The 26,197-nt window shown below is 32.5% G+C and overlaps 1 protein-coding gene and 1 long non-coding RNA gene across 16 annotated transcripts; one reads left to right on the top strand and one right to left on the bottom strand.

Annotated features, from left to right (window-relative positions):
* Positions 1 to 2,320: 2,320 nt before the first annotated feature.
* Positions 2,321 to 6,475, bottom strand: LOC103500480 (uncharacterized). Of its 15 annotated transcripts, none has more exons than XR_007821490.1 (7): positions 6,224 to 6,475; positions 6,002 to 6,078; positions 5,565 to 5,916; positions 4,139 to 4,315; positions 3,682 to 3,747; positions 3,276 to 3,349; positions 2,321 to 2,555 (listed from the first exon to the last, which is right to left on the bottom strand). It is a non-coding gene; the product is annotated as an uncharacterized LOC103500480 (long non-coding RNA). The 15 variants fall into 15 exon arrangements; XR_007821483.1 differs by having other exon boundaries at positions 4,143 to 4,315; XR_007821481.1 differs by lacking the exon at positions 3,682 to 3,747 and having other exon boundaries at positions 2,321 to 2,774; positions 4,143 to 4,315; positions 5,565 to 5,703; positions 5,807 to 5,916.
* A 1,956-nt stretch (positions 6,476 to 8,431) lies between these two features.
* LOC127144222 (regulatory-associated protein of TOR 1-like) lies at positions 8,432 to 16,424 on the top strand. Its single transcript, XM_051079868.1, has 10 exons — positions 8,432 to 8,683; positions 12,888 to 12,992; positions 13,041 to 13,251; positions 13,326 to 13,470; positions 13,557 to 13,635; positions 14,459 to 14,548; positions 15,029 to 15,139; positions 15,622 to 15,707; positions 16,002 to 16,086; positions 16,175 to 16,424. Exons 1-10 carry the CDS (start codon positions 8,432 to 8,434, stop codon positions 16,418 to 16,420), a joined length of 1,410 nt encoding a protein of 469 aa, XP_050935825.1. The 3' UTR covers positions 16,421 to 16,424.
* Positions 16,425 to 26,197: the final 9,773 nt, after the last annotated feature.

The raw sequence follows: 26,197 nt of genomic DNA, 5'->3' as shown, positions 1-26,197 counted from the left end.
CCCTAATTTTATTGATGGAAGGCTTGCAGTGTATTACTTCCCTCTTCATTTTTTCATTTTCTCTTTTCATTTATCACTTTCACTTCTTTACCACTGCATTCTTCTCTCTGTTTTTATCTTCTCCTTCGTAAGTTACTTTTTTTTCTTATTCTCCTTTTAATCTACCTTCTTTTTTATTTCATTCATTCCTCTATTGTATTCTTCTCTCTGTTTCTATCTTTAGCAATTAACTTCTGTCCTCCTTTCTCATTTACGAACTGTTTTGTATGTACTTATTTTGCATCTATCACTGCATTCTTCTCTCTGTTTCTATCTTCTCCTTCGTAGGTTACTTTTTTTTTCTCATTATCCTTTTAATCTGCCTTCTTTTTTATTTCATTCCTTCCTTTATTGTAATCTTCTCTATGTTTCTATCTTCTGCAATTAACTTTTGTCCTCCTTTCTCACTTACGCACAGTTTTGTATTTACTTATATTCATCTATTGTATTGATGTTTACCTTATATGCTTTTGTCCTCCTTTTTCGCTATCGTTTCATGGTTTTAATGTACTACCATTGTCCATAAACTTTTTTGTTATTTTCTATTTACGCGTGTTCTGTTTATTTGTCTTTTTTTTTTTTTGTATTTTTTCCATTTACTTTTGATGTTTCTACAACCATGAAATTTCATTCATTATGTTGAATGAGTTTCAAAACTCTGAGGCTACGAATTAAAAAAAAATCCATTTTCTTATGCTTCCCTGTTGATTATTAATGTCTTTACTCATTCAATGTTGATTTCGGGTCCTACTTGTCGTCATAGAAGGTATGTATACCTAACATTCTTTCATTTTTTTCCTTCTATATCGTGTCTTATGTACAAATGTTAACAAGGTTGTTTATCTTCTACAGGACATTGCCATTCACGAGTATACTCTTCTAAGAGGTACTATTGTAATGGCTATTTGTAGGCTTTCTTTTGTTTAGTTTCATATATTATTGTCACATACAGCAAAGTTTGTAATTTCTTTTCTATTGTTACAAACTTCTTTCATTTATTTATTTAGGTTTTATATAAATTTATTACGAACATTTTGTTAAACATTATTTGGTTTATAAGATGTATGCATTGTTTACTTTAAAAATCTTGTTTACGTAGTTTTTACATATGCAAGATGAATATATATACGTTTTGCAACGTTCGTCTAACTTCATATCATGCAATTAATGACTATATAGGGAATTAAATTAGTATAACAAGAATGAGAGTACACATAACAGAGTAATGGAGTAATGTATTTTTAGAATTAATTAACGTAAAATCCTACTTTCCATAATAAATACGAATTTAAATCAGTTCTTACAACCATCAATTGAAACATGTAAAATGAGGGGTCCAAGTGCAGTTACAAAGTTAATAAAATAAAATTACAATTTTGTAACAAAAAAATTGCATAAAGTTTACACATGTTAGTTGTTCGTAATTAGTTAATACCATGAAAAGAATATGTCAAATGAATGTTGAAGTTTTCAAATTAAACTCGAATTTATTTCTTTAATTTGTTTCAAACAAGTTTTTAGTGTAATTTTTGTTAATGTCTTTATAATAGTTTTCAGTTATTTCATGACTAGCTAAAGTAACATATTGTCACATGTGTAAAATGAAGTTTTCAAATTCACAGTTCGTTTAATTGTAATTTCAGTTACGAAGAAAATATTGAATTCATTCTCAAACGTAATGGTATAACTTTTTTTACAAATGTAACCCCTATTTTTTAACGAAATTTAATTGGAAAATCAATTTTATGTAACTTTTCATATAATTTTGAAAAATAACTTTTAACTAAAAACAAGTATTTCTTTTCGAGGACGGTTTTTTCAATTATCGTAAACATGAACCACTTATATGTACTAAAGAAGAAATAGTTATTTGATACATTATGCAAACCTCTTTTTGCATGGTTTCACATTGCTTCTCTTCGAATACTTGTTATTAATTTTCATATACTAAATTTTATGTACATTCACTACAAGAAATTTTGTCTTTAATCTCGGTTGGCAACCGACATCTTTGCGAGCGTTATTAAAGACCTTCAATGTCGGTTAGAAATCGACATCTTCGATGGTGTTATTGAAGACATTTAATGTCGGTTTAGAATGGACATTACGTTTCTAAACCGACATTAAATGCCTCTTTAATGTCGGTTTAAAAACGACATTTTTGTCTTGTTCTGGGCCCGTTTTTTCATATTTATTTTTATTAAATTGTTTCATTATTATCCATTTTTTATAAACCGACATTGGGTCCATGTAGATAAATATTTTTCCTCACTCCAACAAATCAATAAAATTAATATTATTTTAGAAACTATAATATTTGTCTTTTACATTTGTATACACAAAATGAAATCTTAATATTGTGTATTTATATACATTCTACAAGAGTACATGAAACAAGATCTTAATACAAGACTTAAATATGAAATTCTAAACGTCTTCTCAATCTTCAACCTTCAACAATAGCCTAGTTATCTACACAATCGCTTCACTTTCAACCTGATATGTCTTCAATCATTCTACAAGCAATATCAAAATAAACGTTTATTGAAACTGTTGTGTAAAAGTTGAAAGAACATTTTTATCATTTTATATTTATAGAGCACTAACAAACATATGATACAGAAAAAGAAGTTAAATATTCAGATCAATTGAATAAAAAGCACACATAGCTTTCATTAGAAGCTTGGTCCCTCCCATTGGAGTCGATGTATTGAAAATAAAATAAGGTCTGTAATCTGAAAGATAGTCGATTTATTTAAAAATGTCATCAAATAGCTAGAGCAAAATAACAGTTATATCTGACTTAAGGTATATCATTGAAAAAATGTGCAACAAATAATCCTAAACACTCTAATCTAATTCTTCAAGACAAAATAATTGAAGCAATATGATATCACTTTGCAATAACAAAACAGGTGAGCCGAAAAAGCATACCTTCTACTATATTTTAAGAATCTTGAGCAGTCTTATACTTACCTCTCTTTCTACGTTAAAAGAAGAGGGAACCTATTAGGAAAGCCTAACGAGTAACGCATAAAGTATAATTGACAAGATCAATGAATAATTGAATAAAAATGATTTTGATGAAACAAGACCACTAATTTAAAGTCTTCAGTAATGATCATTTGACAAAAGTTAATTAGATTGCAAAGACAAGTAATCATGTGTCTTGACTTAAAATCAAGAAATTAAAATGATGCGATCAAAAAGCATCACAAGCGTAAAAGATAGCTTACTAGTCGCTAACAGTTTGATCAAAGACCTTCTTCATCTTAACATACACATCAATAACCAGATGCCCCTAGTTCACCTGTTCAATTAAAGCAAAGCATTTGTTAATCTACGGTTATTCTATTCCACACATAAAAAAGAGCTTAATATATGTAAAATGTAAATGTAGAAGAAGCATAAAATGTTTATCTATGGTATTTTATTTTTTGGATAGCAAGATTATAAACTGAGACACTTGATACTATTTCAACATTGAATTAATCTAATCTGGAAAGGTTAAACTATGAAGTCGAGTTTGGACGACCAAAGGAGAGAAACGTACAAGCATGTTTATGGCATTAGTCATATCTAACTACAAACCAAAGCCGATATACACAAGAGTTTTCAAGATTCAAGGCAAGATTACATTACATGAGAACTTTGCAGCACTAGAAAAGGTTGTTTCTTTGGAAATTAGGTTGAAATGAAGATGTGAACCTAGCATTAACAAGAAATTCCCACAAACATAAGAAAAGAAAAATGCAGAAGAAACCTTTCCATATATACATCGTTTAAAAAACTGCAAAAGATTTAAAAGAAATTGGACTTTGATGTCTCTGTGTGCTAGTGATGTATCCTAATCTTGTGATCGAAAATACACTTCTACTGTATCTGTAGGTTCAAGGGCAGCTTTCTTCCTTAACTTCTTGATTCTATTAACAATCTGAAACGGATAAACTAGTAAGCTAGGAAATGACAATTGATAGGGACTTTGACCACGCATACAATGTGACTATTACAACCAACTTTAAACAAGTTAACATGGTACAGAGTATTTGTGATCATAGTATATGATATACAGAGATCAAGCACGAAAAATGCAAGATACCCACGACCAAACGTCTTTTCAGTCTTCAACCTTCAACGATCGTCTGACCATCTATCTATATGGTCATTTCCACCTTTCAAGCTGCCAAGTAGATTGCACAAAGACGAAGCAAAAACCAAAGAAAGCACAATTTCGTAAATGTTACACTCCGTGGCAAACCTTATATTTCTATTTCACCTGCAATGCACACAAGATCAACACTTAAAATACCAGCATACAATTTTCAACACTTCCATATAGAACTACAACAAATATACATCATCCAACACCTACATATAATCACGTATCAATAAACACAACTATATTCAACACTATAAGATCAAATACCCCAAATCTTTCAATACTATAAGATCAATTTACCATTAGAAATAAAGATCAAAATCAAACCAAAAACACAAAAAGTCTCAACCAATAAGCACATAAGAAACAAAACCCAAAACCTAAAACTCCACCAGTGCAACGTTTAAACAAACACCTAGAATGCAGTTTTATATTTAAAATTGAGAAGAAATGGGTAATAGAAAAATGTAAAGGGATTGGTCAGGTTCCTTGTTTTCAGCAGAGTTAGTGTTAGAAAATGCAAAAGAAAATTGTTGGTGATTTGATTGTTTATTTATTGAAAATTGTTGGAGAAAATCCTAGAAATCCATTATGAACTTGAGAAATCCTAGAAATCTATCATTTCTCAGTTTTTGTTCAATACATTATTGAACTCTACCTTCCTTCAATATAACTGTATTCTCTACTTTAGCTTGTCCACTTCAGACTAAAATATTTACTAAATGACCATTACTTTCTTGTCTTCTAATCTACTTTGGATAGGGATAACTTTAATCTCTACAACAAAAATCAATGACAGATTAAATAATGCTGATAAGCATTTACTCTATGCCAAGATTGTCTCAGCAATAATATAGAAAAAACTTTCTGATCAAAGATTCATCTTTAGCTTCTATCAAAAGAGTAAGAGAAATGCAGAGAAATTCATCACATCAGCTCAAAAGAATAACTTAGTATTTAGATAGGCCACCAAGTAAAGTGTCCATGAACAAACTAAGAGAAAAGTTCAAAAAATCTCTCTACAAAATAATGAAAGGAAGAAAGATGTTTCCACATAAAATTTCCATAGCCCGTGTTATAAGAATAAAACTTGTAAGGTTTAGTGGTGTTAAAGCCATAAAAGGAGATTAAAAACTAGTAACGGTTTTGCAAATCATAGCCATAGGATTGTTTTTTACGCGAGCAAGAGTTTATTCTCACGCTGTTAAATGATGAGCAAAGGATCAGAATGGAGTTTCCTCCATGCATCATTGGCAGAGTGAGGCTCATCCTCAAACAGAGCTCTAATATCCAACAAACATCATAATTGAACAATACAAAGAGAGATAACCAAAGCACACAAATTAGCGAAAAAACGCAATAATACCTTGGAACTAGATGGTTCAGTGGCAGTCGCGGCAATAGTTGAACTAAGTAGGGTTTCAAGGCTTTTAAATCCATCGAAATTGCTAGCTTTCCCAACTTTCAAACCCAATTCATAAAGAAAATTCAATCTCTCATGCTTCCTTAATGAAATCCAAAAAATTGAGAATTAAAGAAACACTATACTACTAGCGATCAAACAACTCAAGGAAGAATAAAAAAACGAATCGGATGAAATTAAATGACCTAAAAAATGTGAAAAAGAAAATGACGGTTCCCTTCTTCTGAAGTATTTTGTTACCGGCGGCAACGACCAAAGTCATGCAAATGGGTTCTCCCATATCTTCTCCTGAAACCTAAAAAATTGAAACACGGATAACAAAAGAAAGAAGAAGATGGAGAATAAGAAATCAAGAAATTTGAGGGAGAATTGGGATTTACGTTAGAACATTGCCTCGAAAATTTTTGCGGCAACGACAAAATTTTATCCCTTCGACTTCTTCTTTTCTTTTGTACTTCTAACGAAACATAGAGAAAATAAGGAAATTTGAGTTTGAGATGAAATTGTGGGCTGTGGAAATTTGAGGCAATAGGTGAAATCGTGGGTTTGAGAAATGCAGAGATGTTATATTCATTCATTTTTCTATATGATAGTAAAACTACCTTAAATAGAAATGTAGAGATGTTTGAATCGACGGTGGTGGCGAGCACAACGACAGTCGAAGAAGGACTGTTCGACAATGACAAGGTACGGGCAGGACACGAGGGACGACGATGGTGGGTTCGATAACGACCGGGCACGAGAGATTTCTTCTAAAGATGGTGGCGGCGCTTGCCGTTCAGAGAAGAGAGGGATTAAAGTGAGATGAGATTGAGAAGAGAATAAAAGAAATTCAGAAAGTGAGGGATTGTAAAATCGTGTGGCTCGGAGAGTAAAGAGTAAATTAAGAGAGAAACCATTAACTTTTTTCGAAATTAAAAAATTTTTAAAAATTTAAAAATTGAAATAAGCTTTAATGTCGCTTTTCAAAAAGGAAGATGTTTAATGTCGATTTTAAACCGACATTAAAGCTCCCTCTTTAATGTCGACTTAAAACCGACATTAAACATCCATCTTTTGAAAACCGACATTAAAGCTCCGTTTTTATTTTTTCCACCCGACATTAAAAGTTGGATTTCTTCTAGTGATTGTAAATGACCATTCTAATAACATACTTAGGCACATATTTTGTAATGCAGTTAAGGTCATTTGACATGGATCAACAAACACTTCTTGGAGTCCTAACCGAGTTCACATTTGCCCAACGTCAGATGCTCCTAACGTTGGAGCTACTAATGAACGTCAATAAGCATCTCCTACAAACACCGTTTGCTACAAGGAATAGAATTAGGCAGTTTGCGTACTTTCGGATGATACACGAGTCTGATCTTGTGTGTCGCGAAAGCACCTACATAAATAGGCGCATATTTGCAATTCTATGCCACTTACTTAGGACTGTAGCTGGTCTTTCATCGACGGAGATTGTTGATGTCGAGAAAATGGTTGCGATGTTCTTGCACGTCCTTGCACATGACGTTAAGAACCGTGTAATTCAACGGAAATTTGTACAATCAAGCGAGACAATCTCACGACATTTTAACCTCGTCCTTTTGGTTATGGTGCGACTCCACGACGAGTTGATAAAGAAACCTGTGTCAGTATCAAACAACTACACTGATCAACGTTAGAAGTGTTTCGAGGTGCGCCACTATTTATATGGTAAGTTTGTCAAGTATCAGAATGTCACGGTAATGTAAGCCTCTTTCTATGAACCTGCAAAATTGCTTTGGGGCATTGGATGGGACGTACATAAAGGTGAACGTGCCCGCAGCAAAACAACCTTCGTTCAGAACGCGAAAGGGGGAAATTGCGACAAATGTGCTCGACGTCTGCGACACGAAAGAGGATTTTGTATATGTCCTTGCCGGTTATGAAGGATATGTAGTAGAATCACGAATTCTCTAGGATGCCCTTGGCAGAGAAAACGGATTGCAAATGCCAAAGGGTATCTACAATTTTAATTTTCATTACCATTTTGGAAGTTACAAATGGAATGCCAATAGAGTATCAGTTTTCGGTACAGGATATTATTACGTATGTGATGTGGGTTATCCAAATGCTAAGGGATTCCTCGCTCCATACAGAGGTTAGCGCTACCACTTGCAAGATTGGTGGGGTGATGGAAATGCCCCAACAACTACAAAGGAATACTTCAACATGAAGCACTCTTTGGCAATAAATGTGATTGAGCGCGCATTCGGTGTTCTTAAGGATCGTTGGGCAATACTTCGTGGGAAGTCCTATTATCCGCTCTAAGTGCAGTGCCGAACAATCCTAGCATGTTAATTGCTCCATAATTTGATAAACAAAGAAATGATCAATTGCGACGACATAGACGAACTCGACGAGGGGGACTCCACATAAGCCACCACCACCGCTACAGAAGACATTCAGTACATTGAGACGACAATCGAGTGGTCAAATTGGTGCGACGAATTAGCTAAAGCAACGTTCAAAGAAATGGCAGTTGCGTAATGTTAACTAAAACGCTTTTAAAATTAGGGTCGGTTGTGTGGCAATGTAAATTACTTTGTTACTTTGTTCTTATTTTAAATGTAATGTAACCGTGCATTTGTTACATATAGTATAGGTCATGTATTGTTTCCTCTTCGTTTGTATTGTAAATGTGGAAATGTAAAATTACTAATGGCTTCCATGAATTATTTATCGTTTTTCATTCTCAGAATGGCTACCTCATTGCGTGCCCGAGGCATGTATAGATTAAGGAGGAGGAGGACACTCTTGTAGAGTGTTTAGTGGATTTCGTTTCCATGGGGGGATGGAAATCCGACAATGGTACGTTTCGGCCAGGTTACTTGACACAACTGGTACACATAATGTCGGAGAAATTACCAGGATGTCAGGTCCGTGCAACCATTGTAACTGACTACAGAATAAAGACACTGAAGTGGATTTTCCAGGCCATCGCAGAAATGCGGGGGCCAACCTGCAATGGATTCGGTTGGAACGACGACGCAAAATGCATAATTACGGAGAAGGAACTCTTCAATAACTGGGTTAAGGTAAGAAACATAAATTAAACGTTCTGCTACTTGCCAGTGAATGGACTCCTTAACAAACCATTTATCTATTACGACGAACTTGCATATGCGTTCGGCCGTGATAGAGCGGCGGGTCGCTTCGCAAAGACGTTCGTAGACGTGGAGTCTAAGGAGCCTGTCGCGTATGAGAGGTTCGACATGCTTGATGTGAACGAGGACTTCCCATCAATGTACAGCTAGGGGATTGACATGTCCTAGGAGGATGTACGCACGACCTTCTCGTGCGTCTGAGGGTAGAGTGGGATCGAGCGAATCGAAGAGGAAAAGGGGAAGCCAGTGAAAGGCAGAGCTTGAAGTCATATATATGGCGCTGGAGTGTACAAACTGACCAACTTAGGATGATTGCGGATTGGCCTGAACACGCCCTTGCCAATGACAACCAAGTGCGGTAGGAATTCTTTCGCATATTGCGTGAGATGTCGAAACTAACAAGTTTGGATAGGGCGTTATTGCAAGGAACCTTTTGTCTCGTATAGACAAAATGCGGGATTTCTCATCGATGCCTGAGGATGAGAGGGAGGGCTTTTGTAGAGTCATCCTATGAGACATCTCCAGATAGTTTATGTTTGTACTTCGTTGGCTAGCTTTTCTTTTTCCTTGACTTCCACTATGTTATTGACTGTTATTTCTTTTTCATATTGTACACAACCTTTTTTCGTATGTACTTGACATCTTATGCATATGTTATCTTTTTCTCCCTTCTACATCCCTTCAATTCTATTGAAAATGTTTTTTAAAATTAACGAAAATAGTAACAATTTGAGCAATATGGCATTCAACTACTACATAATAACTAATTTAATGAATAATTATAAATATGGACACATGCGTTACACCATATAATTATATATGCTAAAAACAAATGTACGCCGCTACCGCTATCGCTAATTATTTATCACTAATTACAAATAGGCAATAAATAATTTGTATTTCTAAAAAATGACTTAGAATAAAATTAGTACAATTTGTTAACAAATTATTTTCAAATTGGACAACTATCTTTACTACTTTAATAACGTTACACATAGAAAAAATTATTTTCAATAAGACGGGTTCAACGTTTTCGTAAAAAAATATGTAATAATAATTTCTTACTTATATTTACAATGTCATTTAAAAAAATTACTACATAAAAAAAATATTCATAACCCAACCCACATAACACTTCCCCCAAATAAATTTTATCATAAATTCCACATAAACCTACCCACTTAACCCTTTTCTCAAACACATCTTATTATAAAATTCTCATAAAACTACCCACCTAACCCTTCTCCCAAACACATCTTATCATAAATCCCCATAACGCTTCCCACGTAACCCTTCTCCCAAACATCTCTTATCATAAAACTATATTTCTAAATCTTTTCCCCAAACAAGGGTTATGATAAAACTAGATTTATCATTACACTAGTTTTATCAGAACATTAACCCTTCTCTAACTCAACCCTTCCCAAAACGTACCCTAGGTGTCTACAATAATAAGACATATGACATGGACATCTATACTATTATATTACTTATTTATAATACCTTACCATTATTTACCATGTTTTCATCGTATATTATTTCATTACCAAAAATAAGTCTCAATCTTTTTAAATAGCTTGTTTTGTGATGTTACATCCCGAATTAAATGCAGTAATAAATCAATCGTTTCAAGACTAAAGACTCATGACTAAATACAAGAAATTAAATAATAATTAGAGCCTTAATTAAGTAACTTATTAATTTATAACTCACCAAAATTTTACTCAAACGGACAGCATTTATATCGCCGCATCATTCAAAGAATTTGGATATATCCATTGCACTTTACATCCCTTTTTATAACCCGAAACCAAAGTGCTTTTCAAATTAAGTGCAATATCTCAAGTAAATGGAGACTATGAGATCTATGGAAAAGCACTTTTTGATATTTTGCTTCTTGTTAGCGTTGTCATTGGCTATACTTAAGCCAACCGAGGGTCTCGGGCTGAAGAGATGGCACATCCATATTGTCAATGGCCTAAGCAAAGACCAAAACTTGTTTGTTCATTGTCAATCCAAAGATGATGATTTAGGAAAAATAAATCTTAGCTTTGGAAGGGAATTCAATTGGAGTTTTAAGGTAAACTTTTGGGATACAACATTGTTTTGGTGTTACTTGCAGAAGCCAAATGCAGAGTCTGTGTCATTTGAGGCATTTTGGGTTGAGAAAAAATCGATTTGGTTGTTTTATAGATGTTATGATACTAATTGTATTTGGACAGCTAAAGATGATGGAATCTATTTGAAAAACAATCCAATTAATAAAGATGTTTTGGTTCATAAGTGGAGATTATGTGTCAAAAAGTAAAACTCAGATTATTTGAATTAATACAGTTCATTTTGATTAATACAAATTTCCTCCACATTCTATTTGTATTTTTTTCGATTTTTCAACTCTTTCTTTGTTCAATTGGACATATTCATATGTAATTAATCTTGTCTTGCAATGATATATTGTCATAAATATATTTTTAACTGTGTTATGATGGAAGTTCTTGTTGTTTTTTTTTTCTTTTTTAATATGGAGTTATTTTCCTTTTATTAGTATTTTTTTTATAGTTTGATTTAGGCTTTGATATCTTATTTTGTTTTTTTTTTACTTGATTGTTTATTTTTTTTTATATACCAAATATAAAATATATCATTTAATTTATTTAATTTTTTTTAATATAATTTTGGTATGATTGTGATGACATGTAAATTATGTTCAATTTTGTATATCAAATATATAACGTAGAGATATTTGATATTTCTCAAATTTCAATTGATTGATATACTTGATTTAGAGAGAGAGAAAACATACATATACATTATTGTTGGTAAATATCAAATTAGTAAACCATAAATTTTAATAAAGCGGGTGTGTGTATTTTAGTATCAATTCAAAATGCATTTCATGTATATCATTAATGTGTGCATCGATAGTATATATTATCATTCATTCAAAATAATAATATTATGTATTATTGGTATATTATATTAGTATAGTTTTTCAAGTATTACATCTGGTGTATCATAAGCATGCATGTTTAATATACTTCTTAAATTCATTTTTTCACGTAAATCAATGGTAGATCAAAACTCATTCAAAATTTAATTTTAAATTCACAATATAGTTATCAATTAACCATATAGATTGAAGAAATATAAGTAGATAATATACTAGAAAAATAATAAAGATTCAAGTTAAGTTCACTGGAATAACAACAAATACATTTAACACTTATTAAAAGATAAATTTGATATATCGATTTTATAACTAATTAATTGATAATATCAAATATATAAAAGTATATTAGTTGACATACATATCAAATATGGCATAGGTTAGTTAATTGGTGTTTTAAACATAAAAGATATCAAACATGGCATAGAAATACATTTCCTTTTCTTAATCATGCTAACATGTGTCGGTACACTAAATATAGTAAAATTTGAGAATACATAGTAAGAACAAAATTTTAGATTTAATGTTTTTCCATAAAAACTTTCTTAAATATTTCAAGTTTGCCCTTCCATATTTTTTCTAATTTTTTTATCGTCTTCCTCCGTACACACTAGAACAAATCTGGCCTTTAATGTCGGTTGGAAAAAATGAAAAAAGAGCTTTAATGTCGTTTTTGAAAATGCGGATGTTTAATGTCGGTTTTAAGCCGACATTAAAGCTGGAGCTTTAATGTCGGTTTAAAACCGACATTAAACATCCTTGTGTTGAAAAGCGACATTAAAGCTCCTTTTTAATTTTAATTTTAAATTTTTATTTTATAAAAAATGACTTTCTCTCTCTTACTTTACTCTTTCTCAATCACCCACACGATTTCATCCTTCCAATTTCTTCTTCACACTCCTCATTCTCATCTAACAATCTTCCCTTTCTTCTCCGAAGAGTCGCTGGCACCACCACCACCATCGTCCCTCGTGCCCAGCTCGTGCCCGCCACCACCGCCGTCACTCCTCACATTCTTCAAACACTGATGTTGCTTTGGGGTTTTTTGCTTTGGGGTTGTCGACGAAAAGAATGGTAAGTTTGAATTGGGAATTTTGAACTTCTGTTCTTTATTATATTTCTATGCCCTCATCATTTTGAACTTCTGTTCTTTATTATATTCACAACTGTGATTGTACTACTTCTCAGGTTTGTTTTTGCACAAATCCAGTTTGGCTTGTGAAAACAAGAATGCAGCTTCAGAGTCCTCTTCATCAAGCTCAACCTTATTCTGGGCTATATGGTCTGCCTTCTGTCTTTCATTAAATTAATAATAATGTGTTCTTTGGTTTGTTTACGAAGTACTGGCCTTTCATCGTTTTCTGGATATTCTCTAATCATTGGATCTTGTCCCTCAGGTTTTGCAAACGTTCATTGCTCCGTGAGTCACTTGATGATTCATTGATAGACAAAATACCTGGTCGGCAAACTGATCGGAAGACACTTCTTGGGGAATTGAATTGGATTTTCACAGCTGTCACTGATACAATTGCATGGAATGTTCTTCCACATGGTAGCTTTCAGATTTACTCAACAAATGCCGTCCTTTTTCTTTCTCATCATAGCTAATATGTTTTCTTGGTGCAGATCTATTTCAAAGGTTGTTCAGACAGGATTTGTTAGTTGCCAGTCTGTTCAGAAATTTTTTGCTTGCTGAGTGGATTATGCGGTCTGCAAATTGTTCTCCAATTTCACATCCAATGTTACCTCCAACCCATCAGCATCACATGTGGTAGAGTTTGAGAAACGTTGGTTATTAGGTCTGTTAATGTTCAATTGGTTCATTGACTGACCCATCTGTGGTTCTGCTTCTTTCAGGGATGCATGGGACATGGCTGCCGAAATTTGTCTTTCTCAACTTCCAGCATTGGTTGAAGACCCCAACTTGGAGTTTCAGGTCAGTTTTTCTTCACATGTGTTTTTATTGTATCAAAGGTCAGATCTTGGTATGTGAAAGTGTCTTTACCATAAAGGCAACGAGCCTAATTTTATTTACAAGTGAAAGTTATAGAGGGATATCCATTATATTTTATATTACATGCAAGGTCAGGCTCTCTAATTGAACTCACAAAATGCTACCCCTATGTTAGTTAATTATATAGGAGGGCCTGTAGATGCTAAATGATACATCAATATTATTACCTAACATGAATTCAAAATGAAACATGACAATTTGCTAATTCAAACATTTCCCTCTGATGTTCTGCCTTTCTGTGGAATACTTTATTATTTCTTTCTAAGTGCTCTTCGGTATTTATTTGTTAGCATTTAGAAATCATTTTAAGCTCCTTAGATATTAACCTTAAAAGGGTGGTCATGTAGCAACTTAAGTAAATTTCCATCCAAAATGAAACCCACAAGAATTTCAATATTTTCCTGGGCATTTTGCTTCCTTTCTTAGACCAACATGGTTATTTTCTGTCAGCCTTAATTAATAACTCTTGGAGCCCATCAATTTTAATGCTACAGCCTTGTTGACCAAATCTCCCTTCCACTACCTTAATCAAAGTTTAGAAAAGCCGATAAACTAAGCCAGTTAAGTATTCTTAAATGGGATAAAGAAATGGATCCAAAATAGGACTGGTGTTTTCAACACCCAAGGGGTATTATATAAAATTATTGTCACATTTTTTAAATATTTGTCATCAATTCCAAAAGTTTATTGTTTAAAGTTATCCTTCAAATCTTTAATTAAAAATTTGTTTTTTGTAATGTTCTAGCCAAGTCCATTTTTCACCGAGCAGCTGACAGCTTTTGAGGTATGGCTTGATCATGGATCCGAAAACAAGAAACCTCCAGAATCGACATGTGTAATATTCTTTCTCATGTTAGCTTTTTCGGGGACACTAATGCCGCCATCATTATTGTGTGGAGAGATGTTTGTAGAGCCAAATCATTGTTTTTCCCGCCCCTTTTCTTTTCTTTCCATTTTGCTCTTGCTTTACTTATTTAGATCCATTCTCAATGTATGCTATGTCTATTGATTTCATCCGTCTCCATAGAGTAACCTCGTTTTCCATAGGGTGAACGTTTTTCTTTCTTTTTAATTTTTTGTGTATAATTACAGCAGAGTGACCTTTGTCATAGGTTTTACTCAGCTAAGGACATCGATTCAGGGCGCTGGTTCTTCTTGGTAGATTTCTTGATATGGGACCTTGGGCTGTTGATCTGGTAGCCTTACTTGAGACTTTGCAAATTATTACTGTGCCATTTATTCCTTCTTCTTTTTCATATTTTCCATCTCAGTGGCAATTGCTGTTGGTGGCTGATAGAATAAATTCATTTGTTAGGCCTTGTTCGTTGGAATATTCCCGTATGTTCTAAAGCTTCTGCAGACGACAACGCCGGAGCTGCGACAAATTCTGGTTTTTATATGGACAAAGATTCTGGCCTTAGATAAGGTATATAATATAATTAGGTTATTCTTTTGCAACTGTGGCTTTGAACAATGACTGGTTTTTGATGGGAGAACTTGCTTTGTTTTCCAAGTTAGTTTTATTGATTTGTCTTGGAGCTCCTTGGTCAAGGAGTTTTGAGCTTATTTTCGTTTTTGGGTGCCATACTGCAAGCATATTTGCAATTGCGGTTGTTTTTTTTTTGGAGGGTACTCTAATCGTAGCTTCCATCTGTGATTTTGTATGTAGTTTTTCGACTCTTTCCTTTGAATGTGTCATGAAGAGAGTTTTGTTTCCTGTGAATGGTCTCTATTTTCTTTTTTATTTTATTGGTTCTCATATCTAAGCTTGTTATGTTTTTGTTTTAGGTTTAGGTTTTGAGATTATTAGCTCTAGTGTTGGATGCCTTATCTTATGAACTAAATGATTGGTATAATGATACAGTCTCTGTATATATTTAAAGAGCTCTTACGTTCATCCCTTTGCAGTCTGCTTCTCAAGTCCATGGGGGTCTTCTTGCAGCTGGTTTCTTTGATGGTTCTGTCAAGCTTTATGATGCTCGCATTCCTGAATTGTAAGCATATGTACCTTTTCTCCCTCTTGATGCTTTTATTTGAATAAAGCTCTTGGTTAAGCTTCTCATGACCCGCTTTGCAGATTACTTATTAGTTATCTCCCCCCCCCCCCCCCGCCCCCAATTTTTTTAGAGACAATAAAGAACTCCGAGGACTTATGGTTTTTTACCATTCACCGGGAAACTGAAATAGAAAATATAAGAAATCTTATGAAATCAAATGGTTTGTTCTGATAATTTTACTTGTTTTGCATTTCTTGCATATTTGCCTTCAACCCTTCTCTGAACTTGTAGGCTTGTCTGCACAATGCGCCCACATGTGCAAAAAGTAGAAAAGGTTGTGGGGATTGGCTTTCAACCCGGACTTGATTCGTCGAAGGTGATAAAACTTCTTGGCTGTGATCAATGTATTTTCAGTATCCTATTAAAATGTATTTGTTAATTCTGCTTATCGTTTTCTTCTTCAGATTGTCAGTGCCTCTCAGGCTGGTGATATTCAATTTCTGGATATCAGAAATCAGAGGGATCGGTATCTAACCATCGATGCTCACAGAGGTTCACTTACAGCACTAGCCGTTCATAGACATGCTCCTATCTTAGCTAGCGGTTCAGCCAAACAGTTAATTAAGGTCTTCAGCCTAGATGGCGATCAACTAGGCACCATTAGATACCATCAACAAGCGTGTTTTCATTGTTGGTGGAATCAGACTTGAATAATATGGGATTTATATGCTTTAAGATATGAATGGGATTTATTGTTGCTTTAAGATATGAATGAGATTTATGTGCAAGTGCTAATACCATTTTCATTGTTGGTGGAATCAGACTTGAATAATATGGTTTCCTACGTAATGTGACTTGTAGTTTCAAGTTTGTAGTTAATTTCACTTGTTGGATTCAATGTTGGTTTATAAAAAATGGACAATAATACAACAATTAAATAAATATAAATTTCTAAAAATGGACAAAAACAAGCCTTTGATGTCGGTTTTAAACTGACATTATTGGCCTCTTTAATGTTGGTTTTAAACCGACATTAAAGCCAAACCGACATTAAAGGGCTTCAATAACACTATCAAAGATGTCGGTTGAAAACCGACATTAAAGGCCTTTAATGTCGTTTTTAAACCGACATTAAAGAGGCCTTTAATGTCGTTTTTAAACCGACATTAAAGCCCAACCGACATTAAAGGCCTTTAATAACGCTCGCAAAGATGTCGGTTGCCAAGTGACATTAAAGGCCTTTAATGTCGGTTTTAAACCGACATTAAAGGCCAAAATTCTTGTAGTGACAGCTGCGATTTATTATTATTTTTTTTAGATTTAGATAACAAATTCTATTTCTTTATATCGTCTTTCTTGTTTTTCTCTCTTTTTTTAGACCTGTGCATGTCTTTCTTCCTCTTTTTTTTTTTTCATTCACTGCACGCATCGTATCGTCTTTCTTCATTTCTTTTTTTACGTTTAGATTAGGTAACCAAATCTGATGGTGTATAAGAATCTTTGAAAAAATTGGTTGGACATTTAAATTTAAATTAGAATAACCAAAACTAAAAGATTGTGTATAAAAAATATTGAAAAAATTAGTTCATACCAATTTTTTTTTTAAATCGTTTAGATTTGGAACCTTAAATCTAAACGATTGTGTAGCCAAATCTAAACGATCGTGCAACCCAATTAATTAAACGATTGTGTAACAAATTAAAAGATAGAATTGAAAAAAAAATCTAAACGATTGTATACCAAATCCCGTTACCAAATACATTACGTCTATTGTTGACGGAACATTTTTGGTATTTTACACGTTTGGCCTTTGGGCTTTTTCCATTTTTGGAATTGTTCTATATAGTGTAAATACTTTGTCGTTTTTTATATTTTTTAAAAGACCTCTTTTCAATATTATATTTACGAATTGTTTTTTTTTTCTTTTTAAATCATTGCTAAAATTTACCATTTTAAAATGTTTTTTTTATACTCTCCCCTAAAAGTTAGCAGGGAAGTTAATTTTTGGAGAATATGTTCTAAATTACAAAACGGGTGAAAGTAAATATACATAGCAAAATACAGTAGTTGATCTTGGTAGATTACTATTATCTATCACATAAAGATAATAATAGACAGTGAGAAATATATATCAGAATCTATCATTATCTATCGCTAATATATGACAATGACAACTTATTATATTTACAAATATTTTGTATCATTTTATTTGAAAAGAAGTTTAAGGTTATTAACAATGTTTCTTTTGATTTCACGTACGCAAGTCAAATTTTAGTTGTCATATGCTTTCTTTCCTTTCCTTTATACATGGTTTAATGCATACTCATTTGTAGTTTAAGATAGCATTTATCTAAAATAACTAGTAAATTATAAAAAATTGATGTAATTTAATTAATAGTATACATGCATATGTTAAAACACCGGAAAAAACAATGAGATAATTAATTCTTTAGTTAATACTAAAGCTAATAACTTTTGTAATAGCTAGAGGGACAACATAAGAGAATAACACAAGAAACTTTGTTATCCTAGTTCGGCCAATATTGCCTACATCTGGGGAGCTGCACACGACCTGATGAGTAATCTTTATTAATATTTACTTGAGTCAACATACATCAATACAACATATGGTGCTCTGCTCAATTATATGACTTAATCGCATGTGTCTTGACATCAGACTCCAGGCTCCCCTAAATTACTTTTCTTCACAATGTCTGGTTTCAGGCTCCCCCTAAACACATGAGTGAATATCTTTGACAATCTCTTTAAATCCGTCTAAAGATCTCAGTGATCACACAAACAACTGTCTCGTCTGTTACTCATCAATTATTGCAACTTAGATCAACAAGTCGATCTCATAGATATAAGATCATAATACCTTTGGAAACTGGTAGCTTCTGTAGACAACCTCTGATGTGAACTATCTTCTTAAACTTATGTTTCTCTATTTTTCGTCACCCACAATCGTCATCGTAACAACCTATTTATATATATATATATATATTATATGTATATATATATATTATATGTATATATATATATTATATGTATATATATATATTATATGTATATATATATATTATATGTATATATATATATTATATGTATATATATATATTATATGTATAAATCTTCTTTTCTTTTAAAGATAAATAACAAGATTCCTAAAATAATAGAAAATCTTTTATCCTTTGAATATCTCATATCCTTTAATTAATTCATTAATCAAAGATATATCTCATTCATTAATCAAGAATATTTAGTTAAAGATATCTAAAAGAATCTTTTAGACAAAATCTTCAACAAACAATACTCATTTTTTTCTTTCTCGATTTTGTTGCATGATTTATACAAATATCTACAAGATTTACTAATCAAGTTTTAGGAGATCAAAGCTATCTTTCAGATTACTATAGCTTTTAAAACAATTGTTTACGGTTGTGCTTAAATAAATAAATAAAAAATGCGATCGAAAGTAAATTAGTGTTTGGTAAATTTGAGATTGAACAAATTTGTTAAAATAATTAGTACAATTATTGTGTTTTTAGAATTAATAAATAAAATAGATGTATTAAAATTTACATTTTTTAATAATTGATAACTTTTTAAAATAATAATAGTTTATGTTGTAAAAACGAGGCACAACTAAAATATGGAAACTGAGAAAATATAATATTAATATAAGATAATATAATATAATATACTAGATACAATAAATAAAGAACAAGTAAATTAAGAAAATTAAATATTTAGAAATTAATTTTCAAAGAAGTTCACTGTAAAATGGTTCAATTTGTGTGTATCCATATAATCCACCAAGTGCCACTATTTATAGGTAATTTGGCAAAGCATGAAGTGGGTTACATGATCACTAAGGGATGATGTCTTCAAGACACATATCAAGGATGTTAGATGATTAAGGAGGTGACATGTGACTATGGACACTAAGCTTGCTTTGATAATGGACATCTATTTATATATAATATTTATAATAGTTTTAAAATATATATATTGTTGTGTATTTTATAGATTGATTATTGAATATTAAGGGAAATAACTTTCGTTTTTAGAGTTTTTTCGATAATAATAAATAAATATAAATTATCTACACTTTGGGGCAAAAGGCCACTAAAAGACAAGAAACAATTATATACTTGATTTTGGCCAAAGTGTAAACATGGTATCATTGTCCATTTTTCTATTTTTGACAATTATGTTTAATTTTTTTTAAATTAATGAATATGGTATGATTTGATAAAGAGTAATTTACATAAATGTAATAATAATCCAAAATGTTTACAACCCATACAAGTATAAACTAAGAAAAGTCCATGACGCACAATTACTTTTTTGTCCTTACGATTTTTTTTTTGTGTGATTAATATATCCTTGGCCATCTCAGTACAATTAAGGTCTGAGACCGAATAACTAAATTAGGTAGAAGTCTTTCATGTCGGAACAATGTATGTCTGAAATCGAATAAAATAAAGACAAAATTCTTTTATCTTGGACCATTTCGATGCAACTAATAAGGCCTGAGATGAATAACTAAAGGTAAAAGTCTTTCATCTCGGATCATCTCGAGGCAATCGAATAAAATATTTCAAGTTTTTCTAGATACTATCGTACACTTTTAACTTAATTATTATTTCTAAAATTTATCATCATTATAGAAATCAACAAAAAGAAATCCACATACTTCCATTTATTTCAATACAAATAAAGAGAGTGAACAGAAAGCGACATTCTTATCCGTAACCGATAAGTAGTAAACGTAACTCTAACTAATTAAAATTAATAAACCTATGAATATTTTACCATAAATGAAAAAGGTTAAATATTGTATCCGAAAAGTTCATAATTATCTTTGACCACATTCAATCCAATACCATAGTTTTCAAATACATAAAAGAAGAGGTAAATTAATGAAAATTAAAGGTAATTAATTAAATTCTTTCTATTGCATGCAAGGTGATAAAATCATATATAAATACAATATCAATTCATGTATCCCAACAATATCTCAATTACAATACAAAAGAGAAAGAAATGCATACAATTTTGAGTTATTTGGTGTTATTATTTATTGTTCTTCATCAGCAACATTTCTTTGTGGGAGCTGTTCTTCCACCAGCAATTGTTGATAAATGGCATATCCATGTGATCAATGGACTAAGCGATGGAAAATTAATGGCTCATTGTAAATCAAGAGATACTGATATTGGTGAACAATATATTGATCAGGCATCTCAAATTCAATGGAGTTTCAAGGAAAATGTTTTTGGATCAACTTTGTTTTGGTGCTTTGTGAGGAAACCAAATGGTAGTTTTGCCTCATTCGATGTGTTTTGGCATGAAACTCAACATTATTGGCTTCACTATAGGTGCACTTTACAAGGAACTTGTTATTGGAATGTTAGAGATGATGGAATTTACTTGAGAAATATTCCAGATAGTACCGATGAAAAGATTCATAAATGGAATAAAGCATAGTGTGTATGATAATTTTAATATGTATTGGACTTACCTTGATTATATGAAATAAATAAAAATTAATTAGTTATACGAACATTACTATTGCTTGTATTTCTTTCTTTAAGAAAAATTGGCTACAATGGCATGTTAGAATACCAACGTTTGTTTTTTAATTCCGCTTTTTGGTGACAATTATTGGTTGTCATAAATGCATTCAAAAACCTAAGAATTAAATTAAAATTATTATTTTAATAAATATTTTTCCCACTTACACTCAAACCCTCATCCCCTTCCACGCAAACGCCTTTTCCTTTCGCACTAAACCATTCCTCCATCTCTCTAATTCGTCTTCCACTCCCTCGATCCGCCGCCCATTTCTGGCGGTCCGAGATCGTCAGGTACCTCTTTTTCATCTGAATTCGCAGGCGTGATTTTATTCCTTCCTTTCTTGGAATAAAATGAAACAAGTACGAGGTTTTGGTGAAACGGCAAGTCGCCATGGACACCATCTTAGATGGAGACCGAGGCTTCAACGCTTCCACTAGTTTGATTTTTCTTCAAGTCGGATCTTCTGTACTCGAATCTCCAAATCAAATATTAAATATTAGGGGTGGGTGTGGAAATGGATAGAGAAATTGGAGAATCAAATCTGTTCTTTCTTTTTTTGTTTGTATAGGGTTTTAGCAAATTCACATATTTCAATCGTTAACTGTATTTTGTGGAGTTGTAAACTTTTTATGATTGTATCAAGGAGAAAAAATAAAAAAAAAAGATCAACAACATATATTATTTATGAATGTATTTAAATGCTAATGATGTGTGATTGTGTTTGTCACGATATAGGAAGTTTGAGTCACACAAGATTGATAATTTCGACTTTGGTCAATTCATCTCTCTCTGTATATTTGTTCAATCAGCTGGGAGTAGAATGTGTTTAATTCATTTGAAACACCAAAACAAGGCAAGAGGACTATATATGTCAACCAATTTGTTTATTTATTTAGGCTACAAGAAGTGGGTTATATTTACTAGATTGTTGAGATATATTGATTTACATACTAATAATTGGTTGAAGTAAATAAGAATTTTCTCTTTTTGCCTTAGGACTAGAAGAACCTCGAGGTCTATTCTCCTGGATATTAAGCGTTGAATTACGTTGCTAGTTTTATAATTTGTTTAGACGTTTGGATTTCACAAATTCATTTCTAGATAGTTGCAAATGTAGCAATTATATTTAAAATAATTAAGTATATAGAAACATTTTAAAAAAAATTACAAATATAGCAAAATCGATCAAAATCTATCAATAATAGGAGTCTATCTCTGATAGACCATGTAGCAAATGTTGGTCTATCACTGATAAAACATAAGGGTCTATCAATGATAGATCGATAGAAGTCTATCACGGATAGACTTTGCTATATTTGCAATTTTTTAAAAATATTGCTACATACTTAATAATTATTCTAAAAATTGCTACCTTTTATAATTATCCTTTTATAACTTGTATAAATGTTTGGGTTTTTTTCTCCATCTTAATTAGTGTTTAGATTTATGTGGAATTTTGATTGAAATTTCATTTCTAGTTGTGATTAAAATTTTCCATTAAATTAGGTTTACATGCTAGATATATTAAATTGTATAGTAACATCTCTTTTCCGTCATTTCAAAACTTTTTACTAACTATAGGAGCTTGACGACCTATTTTTCCACTCTCTCAACCAAAAATCATCTTCTCAGCACGATATATATTTTGGCTACGTAAGTATCTGCCACCATTGTTAAAAGTTCAATCCTTCAGTTTTTCCCCTTTTCTCTCTTCGTAAATTATCTTAATGAAAGACTCTTTTAAGATACTTTAGTATATTCTGCCTTGAATTAATTTATTCAATACATCTTCCTTGAGCTTCATTAATTTTTAAGATTATATGACAACAAGTATACTATATTATTTTCATAAAAATATCATTACCTATTCCATTTCAGAATTTGTTATGGTTAATTTGCATATGATTTAGTAGATTTTACAGCAAAGAATTGGAAAAGGTTCTCTTTTGAAATAACAATTGATTTGTTTCTTGAATGTTGTTGAGCTATTCCCTTGAGTGACGTTTTTTTGGTAACCCATCAATGAAATTCATGGATGTATCTAACGCTCCCAAAATTTTGAGGTATTTTCTTTCCAACCTAAATTGTTTTAAATTTTGGATGTTAATTTTATTGGAGTTTGACGAGAAAATGGAAAAGAAATTATTAAAAATAAAAGGAAAAGAAAAAGAAAAGTAATAATATTATAATATAATAATAAGAAAAATTTTCATAAATATAACAAATTACTAAAATATTTAGAGCCAGTGTAACAAAGCCCATAAAGTTAGTAATTTTTTAAATATTCTAAGTTTGTCATTTCATTTGTCTCCTTTCGCTGCGATTTCTTTCCATCGTCTTTCTTTTTTTCCTCTTTTTTTTTACGTCGTTTAGATTTGATTTAGGTAACCAAATTTGATTTCTTTCTATCGTCTTTCTTCTTTTTTTCTTTTTTTTCCCGCTACGATTTCTTTCCATGTATTTCTTCATTTCCTCCTCTCTTTTTACGTCGTTTGAATAGGACAACCAAATCTAAAAGATCGTGTATAAAGAATCTTGAAAAAAATCGTAATTTAGATTGTGGCTTCAATTCAAACGATTGTGGCTTCAATCTAAATGATTGTGTAAAAAAAATTAACGATCATGTACCAAAAGAATTAAAAAAAAAACCATTTAGCCAAATCTAAACGATTGTGTACAAAAAAATCTTAAAAGAAATAAACAATCATGTAAACAAATCTAAATGATCGTGTACCAAAGAATATTGAAAAAATTCGTTTAGCCAAATCTAAATGATCATGTACCAAATTTTGAACAAAAAATCGTTTAGATTTGGGTATCCTAAATCTAGCCAAATCTAAACGACCAAATTTAAACGATCGCGTAACCAAATTAAGCGATAGAATTGAAAAATAAATCGTGTACCAAATATATTACGTGTACCAAATCTAAATGATCATGTACCAAATATATTACGTGTGTTGATGATGGTGTGGTTGACGGGGCATTTTTAGTAGTAATAGTAGTTGACGGGGCATTTTTAGTAGTAGTAGGAGGAGGAGGAGGAGTAGTAGTAGCAGTAGGAGTAGGAGTAGCAGTAGCAGCAGCAGTAGCAGTAGCAATAGCAGCAGCAGCAGCAGCAGCAGCAGCAATAGCAGCAGTAGCAGCAGCAGCAGCAATAGCAGCAGGAGCAGCAGTAGCAGCAGCAGTAGCAGTAGCAGTAGCAGCAGCAGAAGTAGCAGTAGCAGTAGCAGCAGCAGCAGCAGCAGTAGCAGCAGTAGCAGTAGCAGCAGCAGCAGCAGCAGTAGTAGTAGTAGTAGTATCAGTAGCAGTAGTAGCAGTAGTAGCAGTAGCAGCAGTAGTAGTAGTAGTAGTAGTAGTAGTAGGCAGTAGTAGTAGTAGTAGTAGTAGTAGGCAGTAGTAGCAGCAGTAGTAGTAGTAGTAGCAGTAGCAGTAGCAATAGTAGTAGTAGTAGTAGCAGCAGTAGCAGTAGCAGCAGTAGCAGTAGTAGCAGCAGCAGTAGTAGTAGTAGTAGCAGCAGCAGCAGTAGTAGCAGTAATAGTAGTAGTAGTAGCAGTAGTAGTCAGTAGTAGTAGTAGTAGCCAGTAGTAGCAGTAGTAGCAGTAGTAGCAGTAGTAGTAGCAGTAGTAGTAGCAGCAGTAGTAGTAGCAGTAGTAGCAGTAGAAGTAGCAGTAGCACGTGCCCTAATCTTTTTCCTCATTCTTCTTCTTTGTTTTCACCAACGTATGCCACCCTTGCTTCCCAATCGTTTCCTCCATAGTTCTCCGTTTGAAATCTTATTTTTACGTCAGCCAAGTAGCCGATTGAGCCTCTATCAGTTGAAGTCGAATGCCCAATCGAAGAATTTTGGTTTCATCCGTCGTTTACATAGCTTCACTCGTCGTCGTTCCATCTCTGTCTTCTACTTCTCCATCACATTCGATGTCGAGCTTCAAGCTCTGTCCACGAACGATCCCAACCACACACAATGTTGTCCCAGCACAGCTCAGATCACTATTTTCGACAAAAATGGGGTGAGACGCACCTAATTTGAGTCGCTACCTCTTCCTTGCTTTGAGTCATTGTGAGTTTTTTTTTTCTTGTCAATTTTGATGTGGATTTAGATGGGGTTTTGTATACCCATTCAAATTTGCTTAAGGGTGTTAAAAGTTAATTGGTTTGGAACTTATTTAGAGTTTACTTAAAGGGACTATTTTAAGACTTTTTACAGCAGATTGTGGACATTGCGATCAAGGAACGATTTGGTTTCAAACTTAAATGAGTAAGCTAAATGGGAAAATATACGCGATGATCGTTGATAATTTTATGATGTAAAATTATTGACTTCTTATCATTTATATGTTTAGGATCGATTCATTTGGAAAATTTATTTTTCAACCATGGAACTTTAGCCATTCTCAAGGTAAGAGATTTCTACTATCGGACCCTATATTGAAGTTAGAATGGAAGTTGAAATATATTGACTGAAAGGACTTGACTGCTTTATGTAGATTAGAATGTTATGCGTAGTTTAAAATGTATTTACGACTCGTAATGTTGACTAAACTGTGGTAAGCATTAGTAGCTTTATTTTTTGATAGCTATATGTAGAGGAGGTGTATTATTGATAGTTTTAATTGTACTTTATTTGACTGTCTTGGACTGTTTGGAATGAATTGAGGGGAAACTGTTAGCTTTATCTATGAGGTAGTGTACCTTGCAAGCATGGTGTCCGAGATCACCACATGTTGTGCATCATTCGAAATCACTAGACTGATATGTGCATTCTACAAAAACACAAGATTGTTATGTTGCAAGGTACCTCATAATAGGAACCTAACCATTTTTACCCTTAACGGGACCAGTAGCGGGTCTCTTATTGGGTATATTTTATACTTACCCTTTTCATGTTTAACTTTTTCAGG

This window comes from Cucumis melo, chromosome 1 (genome assembly GCF_025177605.1).
Source record: "Cucumis melo cultivar AY chromosome 1, USDA_Cmelo_AY_1.0, whole genome shotgun sequence".
NCBI lineage: Eukaryota > Viridiplantae > Streptophyta > Magnoliopsida > Cucurbitales > Cucurbitaceae > Cucumis > Cucumis melo.
Note: the sequence above shows the minus strand (reverse complement) of the source record. Positions and strands in the feature narration are given on the sequence as shown.